Raw genomic sequence first — 12,746 nt, forward strand, 5'->3', positions numbered from 1 at the left:
TTATTTTGAGAATCATTTTACATATTTTATTAGTTTACATAAGGAAACAAATATTCATATATTAATAAATAATTATGTTTAATATTAATTTATTTTTTATAACTAGTTTATTATTAATGGCTTATTATAGAAAATAATAAAAACGAAAAAGTTGGCGTTAATAACAAAAACTGTTTCCATGCATTATAGATTTTTAAGAAATAAATAGAATTTAAATAAAATTGTCAATATAATTCTATTTAAAATAAAGTCTAGAAATTTTCAACAAAATAAGGAAACATTTATTAAAGCAAATCTCTGAAAGTAGTTAAAATATTATAAATATGTATATAGTTGTATGGCCTTAGACATCTTTGAGTGTTGAGAAAATGCAATATATTGATTTTTATAAAAAGATTAGATTAAGTTTAGAAAATAATTGTTAATTGAACAAAGAAATGCTTGAAAGATCTCATATTTTAAGAAATATAAACAAATTTATTAACAAAACTCAGTACATATATAAAAGCTTTAACGACTCTACTAAAACAGTATAAATTGTTTGATATTGAAAACATATCTGTGTTTATGATTTTGTACGAGATCAAATGTTTATAGTTTGGTTAAAAGCAGAGCTTTAAAAGTATTAATTCAGACAGAACATAAAGAATGAAGTGCCAAAGTGGCTATCACATTTAATATCTTAAATAGTCAGTTTGAAACTGTTTTTTATAACAGCCACGATTCTGGAAAATTTTACACAAGACGATAATTTTGAATTCTTGTTCTCAAACTAGAATAGTTCTAGAACTAGTTGGAGAACTCTTTATAGTTTGTCGTTACTATAAACTAACTTAAACTCAGCTTAAAATATACTTTCTATTCCTTACTTCACAATTGATTTAATACCTTAAAAGCTCTGTCTACATTGATGATTTATTTATGATGACAACAGCAACACAAAATTCGTTGTTTTTGGAATTTGGTGTTGTGTGTAAAATGTGTGGGCGTTCAATTTTTGAGGTCGTTTTTTATAATTTTTTTTGATTTTGTCTTATTACTGTAGTTAAACGAATATGTTTCAGCTTCTTAACCTAATGCCTGCATTTCTCTCCTCCGTGTATCTCTATAATTTTGTAATTATAACTTAAATATAATAAAGTCGTACCACGGATTTAGTGATGAGTGTATCGTTGTCATAGAAACTGGTTTGAATGGTAACATTACCATTTAAGACTTTAGCAGGCATCATTTGTGATTCAGGTGCTGCCTCAATGGTCGACTGCCAGGTGTTGGTGGTATTCGCTCCTACCCAGCCCATTTCAAAGAACCATTCCTCCATTATGCGACCCTTAAATAAAACCTTCTGATCGAGACGAAAGTTTTCCATGGCCTCTATGGTGCTGAAATTGATTTCTCGCGAAACGGCTCTTAAATCCAATATTTTGACGGGTACACGGGCCTCATGTTCGGCATCGGGTGAGGAAAAATCTTTATTTTCTTGCCAGATGACCTTACCTGTATCAGCATCTCGTAAAATCATGTAGTTTATCTGGAAACCTCTCTGTATGCGTTCACCCCGTTCGCCACTATCGCTAGAAACTGTGCTAGCATCATCAGAGCCCATTTTTTCCAGTTTCTCCGTAATTTTGAATAAATATTTTATTAGTTTCTTTTAACAGAATTTATTGTTAAAAATATTGGTTTTCTTTTTTGCTTCTTGTGTTTTGCTGTGGTTGCTAATGCAGCTGGATATAAAAATACACTAGGCAAGACACCAGCGCCGTTTGGCAGATAGACGGCTGTATCTAGCCGCCACTTAATATTGTAATTCAAAACCGTCAAATAGCAGTCAGCTTGAAAATATATGCTGTTGTTGTCACTCTTTTCTTGATTATTTTCTAAATAATCGTTATTATCAATAGAAATATTTATTTTTCCAAATTTTTTCTATAATTTGCTTTTTATCCACCTGTGAAATGTTTTGTAAAATTACCGTCGTTAATAATTTTGTTAGGTCTAGAACTCTGCTATGAATCCGTTGTCAAAGTCAGCTGTACAAAAAATATCAACAAATAAAATTGCCACACTTTCCTTATAATGTATTAATAATAGTTTTTCGTGTATTCAAAGTTAATAATTTTTTGTTATTTCTAATAACATTTCGTGTCCCACATTATTAAAGTCTTAAATTATCATTGATTTATGTAGTGATAATTAAGGATAATTAAAAATAAACAACGATATATCCTTATTTGTTATTGTTTGCCCTTTTGGTTGGAGTTGCCATAAATATGTATGACTGGCAACTTTGTGTATGACTTTGACAACTAAAATATGGCAACCACAATAAAAAGAATAAACAAAAGCCAGCTGTGCAAAAAATCGAATATTTGTTGTTGTATTTTTTACTACAATACTCCTTTACAACATAATTCAACAATAAATTAATAATATTAATAAAACTACAATGATTATATACGGTGTATATATAGTTAGTAAATCGGGTGGTCTTATATTCAACCTGGACAATAATGTGCCACGTATAGAACATGAAAAAACCTTTACTTACCCTTTGGATTTAATGTTGGATTACAATCCAAAAAAAGTGACAGTGGCTTTCAATCGCAAAGATGGTATTAATGGTAATTAAACTAATTAATTATAAATTGGAAATAATAAAGCTTAACTAATGGTATTTTATACTTTAGTGGGACATGTCTTGGTGGCTGTTAATGGCGGCCCCGTAAATGGTGCTACTTTGGAAGATGGGCGTGATGTTAAAACAGTATTAGAATCTTCTGAAAATTATCCCATAAATTTAAAATTTAGCCGTCCTAAAATGACTACAAATGAGAAAATCTTTTTGGCCAGTATGTTTTATCCTCTATTCGCCATTGCCAGTCAATTGAGTCCGGAACCTAAATCTTCGGGTATTGAAGTATTGGAGGCGGATACATTTACGTTGCATTGTTTTCAAACCTTGACGGGTGTCAAGTTTATTGTTATCAGCGAGACGGGCTTGAATGGCATGGACATTGTGTTGCGCAAAATCTATGAACTTTATTCAGATTATGCTTTAAAAAATCCTTTTTATTCTTTGGAAATGCCAATACGCTGTGAGCTGTTTGATAATAAGTTACAGGCATTATTAGATTTGGTGGAAAAGACGGGTATTAATAATTTCGAGAAATTAGTGGAATTTATTTAAAGTTAATGGAGTAGAAGATGGCAGGAGGGCTGCCGAAATACAGAAAAGAAAAGATCATTAAATATTAAAATATTTACATTGTTTTTAAGTTTAAGTTTTAACTATGATTCCATAATAAAAGATTTTTTATTTATTTGAAATATTTCTTTTATGTTTAAGCTGTAAGATACCAATTTTGTCTTTGGAGCAGTAACCCAATTAGATGTCCTTAAACAGGTTGATTTTCCTTTCATAAATAGTTTATTAGTCCATGTTTGCATGAAGATTCTAAAACTTTTATTCCCCAAGAATATTCACTTTGGTGCATCCTTACAATTTGAAATAAAACAGCTTTTTTTGGGCTTTCTTGTATTTTTTGTTTTTATTTTGTGCTACAATAAATAATAAATAAATTAATTAAAAAAAGCAAAGTGACAAAAAACTAAAATATTAATAAAGATTTTGGAGCAAAATTAATTATTCTTCTTGCCTTGACTCAATTAGAATTAATTTCATAATTTGCTTCGAAAAATCAAAGACGAAAACAAACATGAAACGGAATCTTAAGAAACTATAGCAAAATTTTCCGGAATAGTACTACGTATTTAAAATCATTCCGTTATTTGGGTCTAATTAATTGGTTTCAATTTATTCGTTTTTTCTTATTCCATATCCACTTGAAATCCAGAGAAATGGAAGCGGAAGTAATAAATGATTTAAACTTCATTATTTAAACTGCCAGTTTAATAAGCTAACGTACTCATAAACTACGTTCGAGGATTATTTTAAACAGAAACGCTAATCGTTCAACTGAAATTTTGTTCTAAAACTTCTTACTGTCAAATGTAGCAAAAATATATAAAATTAAATTTCTATAAATAAAAAGAAATGCAGTTTTATTAAAAATAAAATACAGTTGCGTAAAAAACTATAAATTAAGCTAAAATAAGCAAAACAAAAAAACTTTAGAAAAACAAAATGTATTGCACTAATAGTCTTAAAGAAAGACTTATGAATGTGTTAAAAAAAACGTAAAAAACAGAAAAAAATGCATTAAAAAATACGTAATATTTGAGATATACATGTTTAGAGTAGAAGAGAACATTTTAAACTTAAATTCATTTAGTGACTAGACCTCTGGCTTTGGGATAAGCCGAGCCTGGTTTTTTTGTTTGAGTACGTCCAGTGGGTGGACGTCTATTCGAATCGATAGCTGAAGCTGGAGGTATACCCGTAGCACGACTAGACTTAATACTACGCACCCCATTGGAAATAGGTACGCCGCCACCGTTTGTGTTGGCATTCGGACCATGACCATTCATATTTGCTGCTGAAGCGGCCGCAGCTGCATTAGCACTGGCATTTATAATGCTTTCCAAGCGACTGCGTATGGAATTGGTATGATTATCTACTATATCGATATCATCACCGGGTTGCATGGCCTGAGCCAAAACGGCCTGCAGAGAAGCTGACACTTTGGGTGTTTTGTATTCTTGGGTAGTGCGACAGGGCATTTCCAGTTCATAGTTGACAATGTTTTCGCTTTTGAAACGTAAAGCGGAATCTGAGGTATTGTTTTTAGCTTCTAACAAGGCATATTCTGAAATGGGTCTGCGTCGTTGGGGATGTGAAACGGGACGTTTATTATTATAGCTGCCATCGTTGTAAATGGGTAATGCCGAGAATTTCCATTCCTCCTGCTCTTCATCGTATTTGGCTTGTGTGTAGAGACGTTGTTTCACCTCCACCGGTACAAAGTTGTCGATAATTAATAGCTGCCTTTTCAGTTCCTTGACCAATTCATTTTGTGCCATTTCCAATTCTCTTAGATCCTGATTATGCTCGAATTTACAGTCGTTCAGCTCTTGCTGTAGTGCCAAATATTTGGCATAACATTTAGAGAGTTTGCGTTTCTTCAATTCCACTTCCTGTTCCAGGGACGTAACGGTTTCTTTTATTTCCAAAGTAGTTTCCTCCTGTAATTCCAATTTTTGTTGCATTTCAATTTCACGTTTTTTGCGCTCTGCAATCTCCACCAATTTCTTTTCCAATTCAATTTGTCGTTCGCTATAGGTATCGAGTAAATTTTTACCTCCCCTTACCAGCTGGGACTCAAGTTCGGATAGTTTTGCTGCCAGTTTGGCAGTTTCCAAACGCTCACATTCTAACTGTTCATTGGTCTTGGCCACTTCCTCTTCAACCTCATTTTCTTTATCCGATTCCGGTTCATCTTTCTCTTCATCCACATCATTTATTTCCGAGTTGGTTTGTGCTAAACTCTCATCCATTTCCTTAAGTTGCAATTTTTCTTTCTTTTCACTTTTGGGTTTCTTAACAATCTTCTTGGGTGGCTTCTCGACTTTAACATGCTGTTGCTGTTGCTGTTGTTTGGAACCGATTAAACGTTTAAGACGTTCAATTTCTTCCTGATATTCCTTAAGTTTAGCATCCTGAGGATCTTCATTCTTAATAGGTTGATTTTGTATGGCTTTAGCTCGGGATGCATAACGCAAGGTCGTTAAAGTTTCATTGTAATTATAGGCCGATGGACCTATATTAGCAATCATTATGGTTTTCGAATTACCACCCAAAGAATCTTGTAAGAGACGTGTTAGCTTCGAATCGCGATAGGGTACATGTGGTGAACTTTCGGCTAAGGCTGAAATAACATTACCCAAAGAGGAGAGAGCCAAATTAATTTTGCTAGCCTCCTTAAGACGTTCAGCTGAAGCACCCGTTTTACTTTGACGTTCACTGCCGGCCAAATCGATGAGATTTAATTTTCCCACTTTAATGGTATTTGTCTCAATGTCACACATTTCGATTTTTATCATAAATATGGCATGAGATCTGTAAAAGAAGAAAAGATCAAGAGGACTTAAATAAAGTTTCTTAAAAACTCAACCCTAAACTATGTCTCACCTTGAACTGTGCTCATTCATGTTGGTGAAACCAATTGTACGATTTTTATTTCCCACCTTCATGACATTCATCATATCGTCGACACTCTTGCACGTAATGGAATGTAGATTTGGTACATAAACACCCGATGAGCTTTCGCGCACCTCCAAATGTTTTGAATTTGGTTTTAAAAGATCTCTCAATTCTTCCATATAAATTTCCAAATAAGAAACATCAACCAAAAATTGAAAGTTCTCGGTACGATTGATGTGCAGCCAGATTTGTTCGAAGGTACGCGGTATAATACCCACCAGTTCATCATTGCCGCGTATGCCCTCCATGGTAAATGTTTTGCCCGTACCCGTTTGACCGTAGGCAAAAATGCAACCATTGTAACCCTCCAAAACCGAGCTGACCAGAGGGAAAACAATCTCGTTGTAGACCGTAGTCTGAGATGAGCCAGCATCGTAGACCGCATCATAGGTAAAGACTTTACGTTGTTCCTTTTGCGAATCCGAGTAGTTGGAAATCTCTATAACACCACGATTTGGATAAACACCAATGACTTCATCATAGCCCTCGGAACGTTCTTTATTGCTCATGGGTCGACATCTTACCACCACCTGTACACATTCATTTAGCGTCTGGCTATTAGCCGTAGCAGGTCGTTGGCGTGTTTTAGCACTCATAACTATAGGGCCACAACAACACCTAAGTGTAACCAAGGCAAAGACTTGTTAATAATAATAAACGTAGGCTAGCGAAAAAAAGTGTTAAAAATCAATAACATTACAAATTTTGTTTCTAACGAATTATATCTTCAAAGATATTTTAATAAAAACTTTTTTTGGGAAAGTTATTACCTTTTCTTTATTTAATTTTAATTACTGCTGCAATTGCTTTAACCTTGTCGATATTATGGTTACTCCACAATCTTTATTACTCAACTATTTTCACAGTTTCCACTCCTCACACCAAATTTGGTGTTTTTTCTTTGGATTCCTTTGTTTGTTTTATTGTTTATCTAAAATATATTATGATTTTTTTCAGTTTTCTTTAAATAATGGACATTTTCACATATTGTTGTAAAGTTTTGTATAATTTTATTTTATTGGTAATTTTAAATAATTTATCAAAAAGTTTTTATTTTAGGAAAATTAACAACCAATTGGTAAAATAATGTTATTTTCTTTGCTCTTGTCAGTATGTGTGTGTTTTTTCTCACTTATTTGTCATTCATTCACAATAGACTATGACTGTTTTTCTAATTTCAGCATACGTCAAACTGTCATTAAAATGTTATTAATAATAGGGGAGGATATTTTTGTAATTTATTAAAAATATTATTTCTAAAGATTTTGCTGATTTTAAATAACGATTTTTTCGAAAGCATGTCTTAAAGAAATAGAATTTCAACATAAATACGAACAAACAGCCAGATATTGCTAAAACTACTCTTCTATTTATAAGGACCCGGAATAAATACATGCATATGTATATATATACTTTACAGTATCGAAAATTATATTGTAGAAATTACCAATAGATGGATAAAATTATACATAACATTATCACGAAGATAAAAAGTATAAACAAACCTTAATTAATCGCATTCTTACGAATTCGCCTATATATTCAGCCACTTGAAATTTACATCTCAATTCAACTTCACTTTTTCACCATTTTCATGTGATATGGCAGCATCATAATTTTTTCCCTCTTTTCCATAAATATGGCAACTACCGTTATAGTTTTTGGTAAAAAACATTTAAGAAATTGTTGATTTCGGAAATCAATACAGGAATTTTCCATTAAAGCATTGAAATTTAAGAAAAAGGCTATTATTAATTAATTAACTATTAATAAAATATGCTGGGAAAATAAAAAATATATAAAATAATTTGTGTTTACTTTGTTAAAAATACTAGTGTGTTTTCTTATTTTGTTGTGGTAAAGCAATTGAATTGCGTCGGCTGCGTTTTATAGAAGCTGCCGCCAAATATAGTTTTTTTTTTGTCATTTGCGGACATATTGTAAAGGACATTTGCTGAAAGAAATTTGTAAAACTTTTTTTAACGCTTATACAATAAAACAACAAAAACATGGATCAAATGTTGAGTCCAGGTTTTTCAATACCCAGTATTGGCACGCCACTTCATCAAATGGAGGCCGATCAACAGATTGTGGCCGCCAATCCAGTCTACCATCCCTCGGCTATGAACCAACATAATCAACATGATATTAACACTAATGGAGCGCATAATCCCAACGTCTCGTCCAATAATATGTATGGTCATGATTTAAGTCACATTATGGGTGGTAATTCACCAGCACCAGGCTCGAATACACCAAATATGGGACAACATGCACCCACACTGCCAGTACCACATAAGCAAATGCAATCATATCAACCCTCATATCAAAGTTCAATGTCATCTAATATGGGAGCACAGAGTAGTGGTAGTGCGGCAGCAGCACCGCAGTCATTAATGCAACCACAAACACCACAAAGTCTTATGTCGCCCATGGTGCCGATGAGTGATAGAACTGATAATTTAAGCAATATACACCAAACTATGGGCCCGGCAACGCCTATGACACCCATGACTCCGGGTTCAGCGGATCCCGGCATTGTGCCACAACTACAGTAAGTTTGAGATCATGTCATGTAATGTGGTAGCTCATTGTTTATTTCATTTTTTGTTTTTTTTTTTTTTTTTTTTTTTTTTCAGAAATATTGTTTCCACTGTTAATTTATGTTGTAAACTAGATTTGAAAAAGATTGCTTTACATGCCCGTAATGCCGAATACAATCCAAAACGTTTTGCTGCTGTTATTATGCGTATACGTGAACCTCGTACCACAGCTTTGATATTCTCGTCGGGCAAAATGGTTTGTACCGGAGCTAAAAGTGAAGATGATTCACGTCTGGCCGCCCGTAAATATGCCAGAATTATACAGAAATTAGGATTTCCGGTAAATAATCTATTAAATAATGTCCATTTTCCTTGTATAGTATGTAATATTTAACTTTTTCAAACTTTCTAGGCCAAATTTCTCGATTTTAAAATTCAAAATATGGTCGGTTCTTGTGATGTTAAATTTCCCATACGTTTGGAGGGTCTGGTACTCACCCATTGTAATTTCTCTTCATACGAACCGGAATTATTTCCCGGTCTTATCTATCGTATGGTGCGTCCACGTATTGTCCTATTGATATTCGTTTCTGGTAAAGTTGTGCTAACGGGAGCTAAAGTACGCGGTGAAATTTATGAGGCATTTGATAAAATATTTCCCATTTTGAAAAAGTTCAAAAAACAATCTTAACATCTTACAAACTACTTTAGTTGTTACAAATTATTCTTGTAGCAAGTAATAAAGATGGCTTAAAAACAGCTCATTGCTATGAGTTTATGCAAACGGTTTAATAACTTTATTATTTATCTTTAAATAGTTTTTGTATTTTTTTTTTCTTTTCTATTAATTTTCAATTTATTTTTAAGTAGTTTAAGCCTTTGTTTTTGGTATAAAACCTAGTTGTATAGTCCTAATATTTTGTCAAAATGCCTGCTACCCCCTCTTAAATCATAAGAAGTTTTGAATATAAGTTTATTAGTATAACAATAAAAACAAGATTTAAATTTTGTTCTTTTTTGTATAAAACACTTTGCATTTTTATTTTACTTTATGTTTTATCTTGGGGTTTAATTATTACAATTATTACACACTTGAATGCAAAGGGGAATAAAAAAAGTCTGGGTTTTGGAACAGAGATATTGTTAGCTTAATATTAGTTTGTTTAAATTATGGTTACGCTTTAGCCATCCATCTTTTACAAACACTGGGCCATTAAACCACCCACATTATCGAATTCAATTTTTTCTGTAATATTCTTGGTTTTGATCTTTTCATCTTGTGAAGCAATAATCACCAAATTGCCATCACGTTTCCAGCCATATTGTTTCATCCATTTGTCTAAAGTGGCTTCTGAAATAATAAAAAACAATAAAGAATTAAAAAAGGGACAGGTTTTTTTTACAAATTTCCGTTTATTGGAAATATTATCTAGAGGAAAGTGTTTAATGAAATGGTCTTCCATAGGAAACAGTTTATTATTAATTAAAGTTGTAATTATAGAAATGAAAAGTTCCTGGAAAGTTTTCTTTATAGACATTTGATTTCTCTAAATAAACCTGTTAGACTAAAGAAAGGTTTTCCAATGAAAAAAATTCCTTAAAAGATTTTCAATTGAACTTTTGATGAACTGTTCGTTTCTTTAGGAAAAGTTTCGCTGAAATGATTGATAATTGAAACTACTTTTACAGCAAACAGTTTGTTCGAATGTTGTTATAGAAATGAATTCTTTAGAAAGGATCCTTTACAGAAATTTGTTCGCAGAAAATATATTCTAAATGTATTCGTTGGCTTGAAAGGTTTTCCAAACAAAAAAATCCGTTGGTTGCAAAGGTTTTCTATGACAAATTGTAAGTATGTATAGTACTATGGAAATTGTTCCTTGAAAAGGGTTTATTTAAGAAACTCTTCGTAGAAAATATTTTCAATGGGAAATTGCTCCACTAAACATTTTCCCAAGAAAATCGTCGATTGAAAAGGTTTTCTATGGAAAACTAATCATTGGAGAAGTTTTCAATAAGAAACTATTCTATACACTATCCTCCTGTTCCACTCTTCCCCTTCAACTTACCCTCAATGCCGCCCAACATTTCCTTCAACAAATCTTTCTTAATAGTTTGGAAAGTAATATTCACAACATGACAAACAAATTTGCGTAACGAATCATGGAAACCCTGAATGTGACGGAAAATGCTCTTGTTAACTTCAGCCCTCTGCCAGAACAAAGTGAAATCTGTACGTTCCAAAATGTCAGCCAAATCGATAATTGTCTGTACGGTTTCGTTCTTCATCTGTTGGGGCAACAGCAAGCACTTGGCCATTACAAAATCGGTATGTGGCAAATTGGTCAGTGACTTCAATAAGATGGTATAGGTGATGTCAAAATTCAACATATGAGGATTGAATTGATACAATTTTAATACTGCCAAATTAGCCTCCAAATCATAGGTGTTGTTTTTGGCCTGATCTTCAACATAGGCTTCCAAAGTTTTCAAATGATCGGGATTGTATCTGAAAAAGTAAAGAAAAGTCATTTCTTATTTATAATTTGCAATTTATTTTTAGGTTATGTTTGATATCTTTGGCCTGCAAGCGTGTGCAGGTTTTTGTGTATTTTCTAGCTCATACCTTTCGATGCAGCCCAACATTTCCTGTATAGTTTGGCTTTGGCCATTTTCCATTGTTACCATATGAGGCATTTTTGCAAGAATTTAATATTTTCTTAACTTTTTCACACGAAAACAAAGTAAAATTTGTTGAAAAAATATTTGTCGCAAAACAATACCACAAAAGTGACGTTTGCGAAGAGAAAGACAGTTGAGGGTGTTGCCAATATGCTAATGCTGAAAAATCGCTATAATACAATATTTTTAGGTAACTCTAGGAAAAGAAGCGTTTTAATGAAAGTTTATTTTAAAAAAATATGTATTTCTAATGGAAAAGAAGTAATATTAAACGGACTAAAACTTTTATTAAAAATTTCAATGTTTTATTTTAATTTTAAGTAAAAATAAATTCTTATTTTTTAATATTTCATATAATGAGCTAAGAACATCATTACATACCTAAACGTTTAAAATTGCAAATTACTTCCAAACTAATCATCCGATCGCTAAAGGAATCTGATGTACTTACTATTAATGGTGAAAAATGTTAAACAAATCGCCGTGAACATTTTTTTTGATTACATTTATTGCAGTGTTTTATCTATATATGTATATTACAACATTGATTATCTATGCCATCTGGCAGCACATTTTTAATGTAAACAAAAGTGGTGAATTAGTTAAAAGTGCGCGTTAAATCGTTTCTAATTGGAATTATGTGTATAATTTTAAATATAATAAAAAAGCAAAAAATTGATTAATAAAATTGTTTTAGTGTATTATTTCTAGTATTTTTAAATACATAAAGTAGTTGCCTAGCCTTATGAACAGCCAGTAATACCGAAGGTAAGTTATTTTTACATATTTTTTATTGGTGTTCCTAAATTTCCTTGTGCATGTATGTAATTGGAATATGATCACAAATTTTGCAAAGAAAATATTTAATAATTTATATCCTTAAATGCCTAAAGTTATTAAAAACTTCTAAAATAACAGTACATGTTCTTTTTAAAGTCTTACTTTTGGGCAATTGAATTGGGGAAGAGACAATCTAGATTCTAGAAATTGCATCGGAAAATGTTTTTATTAAGACGGAAAGGGTATTACATCCGGTGTCTATCTTTTGTTCATTCGGATTTTTGGCTGTTATTAATACATTTTACTCTAAAAGTTGTCTAGGAAATTCCAAGCTGAAATTATCATGTACTAGTAACAAGTTAAAAACTGCCATCAAGTTAACTTGGCCGCAAAATTTTAATAATTGAAAACACATTCAATATTTAATCTCGATTTGTGTACATTACATGCATAACTGTAAGTTTTGCTGTTCCAATTGATTCCATTTTTACAATTCCTTTCTCAACACTTATTAGAAGTGACGTATTATGGCAAGATATAGAGTCAACGAGACACTAGCTTTATATACAACCAGCAAT

The 12,746-nt window shown here is 32.0% G+C and overlaps 5 protein-coding genes across 6 annotated transcripts; 2 read left to right on the plus strand and 3 right to left on the minus strand.

The window, feature by feature from the left end:
* Positions 1-456: 456 nt before the first annotated feature.
* On the minus strand, positions 457-1,772 carry LOC119605839 (probable cGMP 3',5'-cyclic phosphodiesterase subunit delta). Its single transcript, XM_037959161.1, has one exon. It carries the CDS (start codon positions 1,604-1,606, stop codon positions 1,127-1,129), a length of 480 nt encoding a protein of 159 aa, XP_037815089.1. The 5' UTR covers positions 1,607-1,772; the 3' UTR covers positions 457-1,126.
* Positions 1,773-2,320: 548 nt separating this feature from the next.
* On the plus strand, positions 2,321-3,323 carry LOC119605838 (trafficking protein particle complex subunit 4). Its single transcript, XM_037959160.1, has 2 exons — positions 2,321-2,624; positions 2,691-3,323. Exons 1-2 carry the CDS (start codon positions 2,450-2,452, stop codon positions 3,188-3,190), a joined length of 675 nt encoding a protein of 224 aa, XP_037815088.1. The 5' UTR covers positions 2,321-2,449; the 3' UTR covers positions 3,191-3,323.
* Positions 3,324-4,038: 715 nt separating this feature from the next.
* Positions 4,039-7,292, minus strand: LOC119605836 (kinesin-like protein Klp68D). 2 transcript variants are annotated; one of them, XM_037959158.1, is made up of 3 exons: positions 6,934-7,292; positions 6,092-6,827; positions 4,039-6,019 (listed from the first exon to the last, which is right to left on the minus strand). In XM_037959158.1, exons 2-3 carry the CDS (start codon positions 6,757-6,759, stop codon positions 4,288-4,290), a joined length of 2,400 nt encoding a protein of 799 aa, XP_037815086.1. In that variant the 5' UTR covers positions 6,760-6,827; positions 6,934-7,292; the 3' UTR covers positions 4,039-4,287. The 2 variants fall into 2 exon arrangements, with proteins under 2 accessions (XP_037815086.1, XP_037815087.1); XM_037959159.1 differs by having other exon boundaries at positions 6,092-6,781; positions 6,934-7,279.
* A 512-nt stretch (positions 7,293-7,804) lies between these two features.
* LOC119605826 (TATA-box-binding protein) lies at positions 7,805-9,733 on the plus strand. Its single transcript, XM_037959143.1, has 3 exons — positions 7,805-8,717; positions 8,803-9,046; positions 9,119-9,733. Exons 1-3 carry the CDS (start codon positions 8,173-8,175, stop codon positions 9,395-9,397), a joined length of 1,068 nt encoding a protein of 355 aa, XP_037815071.1. The 5' UTR covers positions 7,805-8,172; the 3' UTR covers positions 9,398-9,733.
* On the minus strand, positions 9,712-11,546 carry LOC119605827 (eukaryotic translation initiation factor 3 subunit K). Its single transcript, XM_037959144.1, has 3 exons — positions 11,333-11,546; positions 10,776-11,215; positions 9,712-10,057 (listed from the first exon to the last, which is right to left on the minus strand). The coding sequence occupies exons 1-3, from the start codon at positions 11,401-11,403 to the stop codon at positions 9,903-9,905; spliced, it is 666 nt and encodes a 221-aa protein (XP_037815072.1). The 5' UTR covers positions 11,404-11,546; the 3' UTR covers positions 9,712-9,902.
* Positions 11,547-12,746: the final 1,200 nt, after the last annotated feature.

The sequence above is a fragment of the Lucilia sericata genome, unplaced genomic scaffold, assembly GCF_015586225.1.
Source record: "Lucilia sericata isolate MDLA Ls3-8-SP2 unplaced genomic scaffold, ASM1558622v1 Contig000524F_arrow, whole genome shotgun sequence".
Taxonomy (NCBI): domain Eukaryota; kingdom Metazoa; phylum Arthropoda; class Insecta; order Diptera; family Calliphoridae; genus Lucilia; species Lucilia sericata.